Below are 9,899 nucleotides of genomic sequence, written 5' to 3' on the forward strand. Positions count from 1 at the left end.
CAGAGGTGACTCTTGGTCTTCCTTTCCTGGGGCGGTCCTCATTTGAGCCAGTTTCTTTGTAGCGCTTGATGGTTTTTGCAACTGCACTTGGGGACACTTTCAAAGTTTTCCCAATTTTTCAGACTGACTGACCTTCATTTCTTAAAGTAATGATGGCCTCTCGTTTTTCTTTACTTAGCTGCTTTTTTCTTGCCATAATACAAATTCTAACAGTCTATTCAGTAGGACTATCAGCAGTGTATCCACCAGACTTCTGCACAACACAACTGATGGTCCCAACCCCATTTATAAGGCAAGAAATCCCACTTATTAAACCTGACAGGGCACACCTGTGAAGTGAAAACCATTTCCGGTGACTACCTCTTGAAGCTCATCAAGAGAATGCCAAGAGTGTGCAAAGCAGTCATTAAAGCAAAAGGTGGCTACTTTGAAGATCCTAGAATATAAGAGATATTTTCAGTTGTTTTACACTTTTTTGTTAAGTATATAATTCCACATGTGTTAATTCATAGTTTTGATGCCTTCAGTGTGAATGTACAATTTCCATAGTCAAGAAAATACAGAAAAATCTTTAAATGAAAAGGTGTGTCCAAACTTTTGGTCTGTACTGTATATATATTTGGGTTATGCTGTTATTGACAGTTTACCCCATTATGCTAGTTTCCTTTTCTCTCCGGTTGTATTTGACTATATATGTCTGTGGACTGGGCGGTACGCATGGCTTCACTGTTCTCTGTGGTGTCCTCACTGGCCGTAAAAATATCTGCTCCATGATGCGCGGTCACGTGGTTCACCACGTGCTTGCTGCGTCATGGTGATGTTGCCGTGGATGCGGCGGTGATTGCCATGTGTCATGCCACTCCCTCCCCACACCCATTGGCAGAGAGACTACACACCCCATTTTCTATTGGCTCAAGGGTTTCTAAACCCTACCCACCTTCATTGACGCCACCTCCTGACGAAGGCAGCCGTGCCGAAACGCACATTAGGGTGAGTGCCATTGAGGACTGTGTTCACATCCACTGTGGCTGTAAGTATACTATAGGATTCATGCTACACTCTTTTTGGTGCCATTCTTTAATCTTTTTTCCTACTTAGGTGCATTTTCTAGGCTTTAATATGTATTAGGATATACTTTTACTCTGTAGCCTAAGGGGTCCAGGCACTGATACCACTTATAAAGATCTGCTACCCCCAGTATGAGCTATCTAGATTAGTACCTATATATAGACAGCGGTATGACTAACCTCTTATATAGCAACTACTTCTGACCTACCTCATAAGAACCTGCACTTTTATTGAATGCTTCACTGCATTTTAACAATATATACTTATTTTTTTGGCAGCCGAATTATGTATTTACATCAGAAAATAATCATGTTAATTTGTCTCATGCTCCTCATTAGTGCTCCTCCATTATTTTACTATTAACTGCCTCTGTTTCTGCAATTCATATTTTTTTCCTGTATTAATTATAATTAATAAAATTTTGTAATTTTTTCAGTATTATATGGGACTCTGACTTGAAGTTTTTTCCTCTTGCTTCTTATGTATGGAAGACTTTGTGGGGCCCATTATTCTGTATGGAGGACTATGTGGGGCCCATTATACTGTATGGTGGACTATGTGGAGCCCATTATACTGTATACTAGTTGGCCCACGACTTTGTCCACGTTTTTCATTTTGTCCCTCTGCATGTTTTGAGTTTTACATTCCTGATGTAGAATCAGTCTGGGTAAATGTACACGGAAATGGCAATAATGCAAAGCTGCTAATTGGACTTTGCTACAAGCCTCCTAATATAGCTGAACAAGTAGAGGATGATATGCTGCAACATATTAAAAAGGCAACAAAAACAAGTCATGGTCAAGGTGCTGGCTCCCTTGAAATTGTTCCACAAAATGAAGTAATTCTCCCTGAAAATGATTGAAATTACACTTTTTGCTATAAACGTTTATTTCCTTTGCATGTATTGGAACAACACAAGAAAACAGAGAAAAAAAGGCAAATTAAACATAATTTCACACAAAATAGGCCGGACAAAATTGTTGGCACCTTGCCAAAATTATGGGTAAACAACTTTGTTTCAAGCATGTGAAGCTTGTTCAAACGCAATTGTGGCAAGTAACAGGTGTGGGCAATATGAAAATCACAACTAAAACCAGATAAAAATGGGAGAAATGAATTCAATCTTTGCATTGTGTGCATATGTGTGGCACACTAAGCATGGAGAAAACAGAAAAAGGAGAAAAGAACTGCATAATCAATAAATTTACAACCCATACAGTCAAATATGGTGGAGGTTCAAAGGTGTTTTGCTGCCTCTGACTGTGTGCAAGGCATCATGAAATCTGAAGATTAGCAAAGGATTTTGGGTCACAATGTAGTGCCTAGTGTCAGAAAGCTGGGTTTGAGTCCTAGGTCATGGGTCATCCAGCAGGACAATGACCCCAAACATACTTCAAGAAGCACCCAGAAAATGGATGGAAACAAAGTACTGCAGAGTTCTGACCAGCAATGAGTCTGGATCTAAATCCCATTGAAAACCTGTGGAGAGATCTTAAAATTGCTGTATGGAGAAAAATATTAAAATTTGAGAGTCCTTAGTGGTTGATACCATCTTTTCAGTTAGCCATTAGTCAGTAAGCTTTCGAGACTACTCAGGTCTCTTCATCAGACAAAGAATAACACAAAATCTGAAGAGTCAAATATTTATACATAATAGGGCTCAGGAATAATGCAATAGATAAGACAAGTGACATGAAGCAGAACTATCAGTTTGGGAAAAGGATAAGCAGTTGTGGCCGTAAAAATGTGTGGCCACAAGTAGATCTATTCTTTTTTTGTGTGGCGATGAGAATTCATCCAAGTTTTTGCCCTGTCTCCCCTACATACAGACCCCCAGTTGGACATTTGCTACATATTAAGTACATTACATTAGATGTGATGCAGCTGAAAGTACCTGGGATCTTGTGGTCCTGATGTGAGTTGGGAATCTTTATCTTGTCCGTGGTCATTATAAACGGACAGGTTTACATTTACAGTTGGTGAGGATGAATTTTATAAGTTTCACCACAAAGGTGAAAATATCCTCCCGGTCAGTTTGCTTTCCCTCCCAGTACCTTTTCATTCTAGCAATGTTAGGTTTCTAGGAGATTATACTCGTTCCTTTTATTTTTGGTTCTCCTTAGCTTGCCTTCTTTGCCCTATATGAATGGGTTTTTGTTTCTCATTCAGGTTTTTTGTATATTACTTCATACTTTCCTTTCCCCTTGTTGACAGTGTGTTGCAGCCTCCCCTCTGGTTCCTCAGGAGGTACGAGAAACTCCTCAACGGCTTATTAGGGAGTTAGGTCTGTGGTGGTGTTTTTAGTTGTGCAGCTAGGGCCTTTCTTGTCTGTACAGAGACTAGTTGGGTGTAGTTGCGGCATTCTCCCCAGTGTGGTTATCAAAATGCGCTTTCTGGTTAAAACATTTCCCACATTTTGAACATGAAAAAGGCTTCTCCCCTGTGTGAATTCTCTGATGTTTGTTAAGATGTGATTCCTGTACAAAACAGTTCCCACAATCTGAACATGAAAAAGGCTTCGCCCCTGTGTGGGTTCTCTGGTGCTCATCAAAATCAGAATTCTGGTTAAAACATTTTCCATATTCTGAACATGGAAAAGGCTTCTCCCCTGTGGGAGTTCTTAGATGTTTGGTAAGAGTTGATTTCTCTGTAAAACATTTCCCACATTCTGAACATGAAAAAGGTTTCTCCCCTGTGTGAGTTTTGTGATGTTTGATAAGATTAGATTTTGCTGTAAAATATTTCCCACATTCTGAACATGAAAATGGCTTCTCTCCTGTGTGAGTTCTCTGATGGTTGATAAGAGTTGATTTCTCTGTAAAACATTTTCCACATTCTGAACAAGGAAAAGGCTTCTTCCCTGTGTGAGTTCTCTGATGTTTGAAAAGATATGATTTATTTGCAAAACATTTCCCACATTCTGAACATGAAAATGGCTTCTCCCCTGTGTGAGTTGTCTGATGTATATTAAGATAGGATTTCTGTACAAAACATTTTCCACAATCTGAACATGAAAAAGGCTTCTCCACTGTGTGGGTTCTCTTGTGCTTATCAAAATCAGATTTCTGGATAAAACATTTTCCACATTCTGAACATGGAAAAGGCTTCTCCCCTGTGTGAGTTCTCTGATGTTTGATAAGAGTAGATTTCTCTGTAAAACATTTCCCACATTCTGAACACGAAAAAAGCTTCTCCCCTGTGTGAGTTTTGTGATGTTTGATAAGATTTGATTTCTTTGCAAAACATTTCCCACATTCTGAACATGAAAATGGCTTCTCTCCTGTGTGAGTTCTCTGGTGGCTGCTAAGAGTTGATTTCTCTGTAAAACATTTCCCACATTCTGAACATGAAAATGGCTTCTCTCCTGTGTGAGTTCTCTGATGGCTGATAAGAGTTGATTTCTCTGTAAAACATTTTTCACATTCTGAACATGGAAAAGGCTTGTCCCCTGTGCGAGTTGTCTGATGTTTGAAAAGATTTGATTTCTGTACAAAACATTTCCCATACTCTGAACATGGAAAAGGCTTCTCCACAGTGTGGGTTCTCTGGTGCTTAAGAAAACTAGATTTCTGGTTAAAACATTTTCCACATTCTGAACATGAAAATGGCTTCTCTCCTGTGTGAGTTCTCTGATGGCTGATAAGAGTTGATTTCTCTGTAAAACATTTTCCACATTCTGAACAGAAAAATGGCTTCTCTCCTGTGTGAGTTCTGTGATGTCTGATAAGAGTTGATTTCTCTGTAAAATATTTTCCACATTCTGAACATGAAAATGGCTTCTCTCCTGTGTGAGTTCTCTGATGTTTGATAAGAGTGGATTTCTCTGTAAAACATTTTCCACATTCTGAACAGGAAAATGGCTTCTCTCCTGTGTGAGTTATCTGGTGCCTAACAAGACTTGATTTCTGATTAAAACATCTCCCACACTTGGAGCAAGAAAATCTATTCTTCGCTGTGTGAATTTTTTGATGTTTAAGAAAAGACTTTTTGAGAGGAAAACTATATCCATATTCTGAATGTGAAAATGGCTTCTTTGCTTTAGGAGCAGTTTGTTTTTTAATGCTTATTTTGTGACTTTGATTTTCCTTATTAGTCGGTAATAAATCAGAAGACGGGACCTGTTTCAAAGGATCAGATGACAGATCTTTTCTGTGAAGGGATGATGGTAAATCTAGAGTAATGTCATTCATTTCAATTGTATCCTGTGGGATCTGAAAATTATCTGATTTGAAAATTGAAGATGTCAGCTGTCCCTCTGATCTCCTGGTACAGACATCTGCCAAGAATAAAACCAATTATTATTTATTAATAAAAAATCCTTCAATTTTATATTTTTGAACATTTCTAATTAAATTGTCTATAAAAAAGGCAAGTTATATTAAAAAATTCACTTATTCACCAGGACAATGACCATCTAATAGAAAATCTCATAGGATGAAGCAGTGGAGCGTGGTGTTCAACTGTTTGTTCATTCTGCCTCCCAAATATGGAGTTAAAGGCTCAGGCTCTGTCCAGCCACTAAGATTAGGGTTGCTGGGACCAGTAGTACCATCCAGTCTGGCAGTATGGGTGTGTGTGCTGTCCAGCTGGATTAATCTGCTCCCTGCTTCAGCCATTTGGAGAGCACTGCACCCTACTAAAGGTGGAAGCATATTGCTGGAAGCTGCCAGATACAGCCTTGTTCTCCTCTGGATCAGTCCTCTGTGCTCAGCTCCTGGCTTGTGTATTTACTTCTGTTGTGACCTTGGCCCGTTTACTGACTACTCTTGCGTCTTCTGATTTTGTATTTTCTCTGCCCTCCTGGTTCTGACCCGGCTACCTGACTATTCTTCTTCCCATCTCACTCCACCGAATACCAGGTAACACAGTGGCCCAAGCCTAGGGGTCTCTGTGTAGGTTCAGATCCATGTAGAGGTGTTAAAGGGTGATGAGCAAAGTAATTTGAGAAATCTGTAAACAGGGTAGATAGTTATAAGCCTGTTCGTGGTAGCCATCTTTCGAGCATTCCTAATAGCTAAATGGTGCTTCTTCCCTTCTTAACCTGCCATGTGCCCAGACAGTAGTGTACAACCGTATATAGGGGATTGTCAGATTCAAAATAAGTTGGAAAATAATTTGTAAGGTCCATATGTTTCCTATTATCCTTTGTGAAGAATTCCAACGATATCACCACATAAAGGGACACACGTCAGATTTGAAAAATGGGGCCTGATTAGAAACATAATACTGGCTGCAGGAAGAGGTTAAATCAGAGGATTACTGAAGTCAAAAACTGTGAGTATAGACAATAACACATCTACTGAAATGATAAAACTGAACTGTCTCCATCAGAGAAAAATGAGTAACTAGTGGTGAAACCTCTCTGGGGTAATTAGAGTATGGGGCTCGGTGGCTCTTGGCAATCTAAACTATCGTAAGGGACAATATTTTCTGTCAGATGAGTTTCAAGAAGAAATATTAGACATTTAAAGTGAACTTTTTATAATAGTGCAGAGCTGAGGTGTCTTAAATATAGATCTCGGGCATTTGGAAGAGGCAATGGAGATCTTTTTGAAAGACTACCAGGGAGTTACAGACTCACATAAGTGAGGCCGGCCGATCCCACCACAATCAAACTAACATACAGAATGAACTTGTAAAAAAAAGAATATATAAACATGTTACATCTCCAACAACAACGTATGTATGAAGGGAGAAATCCAACACTAAACTGGAGTCACACTCATTTATGGTTGACCATTTGGGCCGAACAAGCCGGAACCCCGAACACGAACCTGAATCTGAAATGCCGAACAAATTCGCTCAATACTATTTATGATGTGGAGTGAATCCATGAAACCAGGGCTCGAGCCATGCCAACACATCTCCTGCAGGCGTGAATAAATGTATATTACAGCCATCAGCCGCGCACAGCTTAGAGATATATCATGGCACAGGTGTAATGTTTTCTGTGTAGTTTATCACAATCCTGTTTAAAGTTAGTTGGTTTAAAAAGAAATTGAAAAGTCAGGATAAAGGGAAACTCTGTTGTTATTGTACAGAAATTCACACGTGTCCCTCAGTGGACATTTAATGTTGTCGATCATAAAAGTGAAGTTTGGCCAGAAAGACTGGACCTGGTCTTGTAGGGACCATATCAGCACATTCAGCAGCACAGAAGGGAGAGAAGGTAGATTCATCCAATAAGATATCAGGGATCTAGGAAGCCAACAGCATCATTACCCTCCGCTTTCTCTTACAGGCTCATCATAATAGTTTTCTTCAAGTGATTTTTTAATTTGTCAGGACAATCTACATACGCTGACATTTGGCTTTGTAGTTTACAGAACTGGGCAGGTAACGGTCAGCGTCTCCTAATCCCAGGGGGTAGGTGGATCCTCCAGGTTGTAAGTTCTATAGAAAAGGGCTTTCACAATTTCCCAAAGTAATTTGAATATTTTCGGATGGAGGAGAATGTTGTGGTCTAGCGGCAAAATGGTGATCACACGATTGTGATACGACTACACCACTGATAAAGAAGCCACAGCCGGTGTCTGAAAAGAATCTGTGACTTCTGTGTATTCAGTGGTTACTACTCACCTGGGTAGTCATATGTAGGAATCTCCTCTTTACACCACTCATCACCCCTCACATATGTCACTGTAGTATTAATATGGGTCAGATCTTCACCCTGAAACAAATATTATAAAAGTCAAAGACAGATGGAAAAGTCACAAGTTTGATCGGCTCTAATACTGTTATCTCCACCGTTCTCATGACACAAATATAAAACATAATAATGGTGGATAAAACAGAACTGAAGACATGACCTTTACAGCCGTCTACACATCATAGGGGAAATCTCATGACACCTTCTCTCCATCTACCTGAGGAACATTGGGATCTTCTTGTTTACAGTCCTGTGGAAGAAGAGGATGGGGACATCTCTCTGGTGTTGTCCTCTTACTGGATAGATCTGGAGGAAACACATACAGGGACTGTATTCATTCTTTACATACAGATAATTATAGGCCGTGTGTATTTAGTCCTGTCTATTACCTGGTGATGTGAGGGGCTGGGGAACCTCCATCATGATGTCCCTGTACAGATCTTTACGTCCTTCTAAATACTCCCACTCCTCCATGGAGAAATAGACGGCGAAATCCTGACACCTTATAGGAACCTGACACATACAATGATACCGTCATCCCCCAATCCCTTCACAGCGTTACTGTATAATGTCCCAGCATTCCCAGCAGTGTCACCTCTCCAGTCAGCAGCTCAATCATCTTGTAGGCGAGTTCTAGGATCTTCTGGTCATTGATGTCCTCATGCATCAGGGGGTGAGGTGGAGGCCCCGTGATTAATCTCTGGTTATGGAGAGACACATTAATAAATCTCACTACAGACATTTCCAGAGTCCTCACCTCTCCAGTTCTGTTCATCTGTTATTCCCATAGATAAGAATGATGTAATGGGACGTCATCAGAATCTCTCACCTCTCCAGTAAGCCGGAAGAGGATCTCTAGGGTGAGGTGTAATATCCTCTCCACCATCTTGTCCATAATTTTCCTGGATAAATCAGGAAAATTTATATTATATTATATAATTATAGACGATCGTCACTGAGAGGATCCGGTATTTTAGAGATCTGAATGAGAAAAAGATGAGCTGATGGACCATTTTTCTGCAAACGATGATGCGGAATCCAAAATGTACCACAAGTACCCTTTATCCCTTAATCTGGTGTTCAGGTCTATTGCCAGTATATTAAAATCTGTGACATTCGAGCAGTACCTTCTCAACCATAAAAATTGTCCCTTGGGTTTTCCTCTTTTTATGGGGATGGGGGTGGTGGTTATCCCACTTCAATAGTTTATTAGTGCTTGAAGGTTTATGGTAGATGAGTGTCCCTAGGGTCCCGTTACAATCCTTCTTGATCAGTACATACAGGAAAGGCAACTGGTAATAATTGGTGTTGGTCTGCTCCTTTAAACAAAATGTACTTTTCAGGTTATATTCCCAGTACCCTCACTTTTCATCCCTTCTTTTGAGGCCCACACAGTCAGATTCTACCGGCCCTTCTCCCTGCGAGTGGCGGTTGTGTATCGCCCTCCGGGACCCTCCTGTCAGTTTGTGGATCACTTTGCCACTTGGCTTCCAAACTTTCTATCCTATGACATCCCCACCCTCATCATGGGAGACTTTAACATCCCAATAGGCGATTCCCTCTCCCCATCTGCCGCTCATCTTTTATCGCTAACTTCCTCCTTTGGCCTTTCACAGCTTACTAATTCTCCTACACATAAAGATGGAAATACTCTTTGACCTGATCTTCGACCGGCTCTGTTCAATACATGACTTAACTAACTCTCCTCTTCCGCTCTCTGATCACAACCTTCTTTCATTCTCTGTCAAGAACTGTCACCCTGCTCAAGACACCTCCACTTTCCACACTTATAGAAATATACATGCCATTAACACCCAGAAATTTATGAAAACGGTGCAATCATCATTGGCCCCAATCTCCTCCCTCTCATGCCCTGACTTTGCACTGAAGCATTATAACGAAACATTGCAATGAGCCCTGGATGAAGGCGCAGCTCCTACACAGAGAACAACTCGGCACAGACGGCGACAATCCAGGAACACGCTGCAAACACGTTTTCTCCAGCGGGGCTCCAGGTGTGCCGAACGGCTGTGGACAAAATCTAATCTGGCCGAAGATTTCCTCCATTATAAATTTATGCTTAAAACCTATAACTCCGCCCTTCACCTCTCCAAGCAAACCTACTTTAACAACCTCATCATCTCATGGTCCAATAATCCTAAACACCTGTTTGACACTTTTC

At 40.5% G+C, this 9,899-nt stretch overlaps 1 protein-coding gene across 1 annotated transcript; it reads right to left on the reverse strand.

Annotated features, from left to right (window-relative positions):
* Positions 1 to 2,000: 2,000 nt before the first annotated feature.
* Positions 2,001 to 8,634, reverse strand: LOC141192270 (uncharacterized). The gene is made up of 6 exons (XM_073661766.1): positions 8,547 to 8,634; positions 8,313 to 8,417; positions 8,107 to 8,230; positions 7,935 to 8,023; positions 7,648 to 7,738; positions 2,001 to 5,344 (listed from the first exon to the last, which is right to left on the reverse strand). The coding sequence occupies exons 1-6, from the start codon at positions 8,610 to 8,612 to the stop codon at positions 3,408 to 3,410; spliced, it is 2,412 nt and encodes an 803-aa protein (XP_073517867.1). The 5' UTR covers positions 8,613 to 8,634; the 3' UTR covers positions 2,001 to 3,407.
* Between the last annotated feature and the right edge of the window lie 1,265 nt (positions 8,635 to 9,899).

This window comes from Phyllobates terribilis, unplaced genomic scaffold (genome assembly GCF_046119375.1).
Source record: "Phyllobates terribilis strain yellow unplaced genomic scaffold, ASM4611937v1 Scaffold_56__1_contigs__length_8794411, whole genome shotgun sequence".
In the NCBI taxonomy this organism is placed as follows: Eukaryota; Metazoa; Chordata; class Amphibia; order Anura; family Dendrobatidae; genus Phyllobates; species Phyllobates terribilis.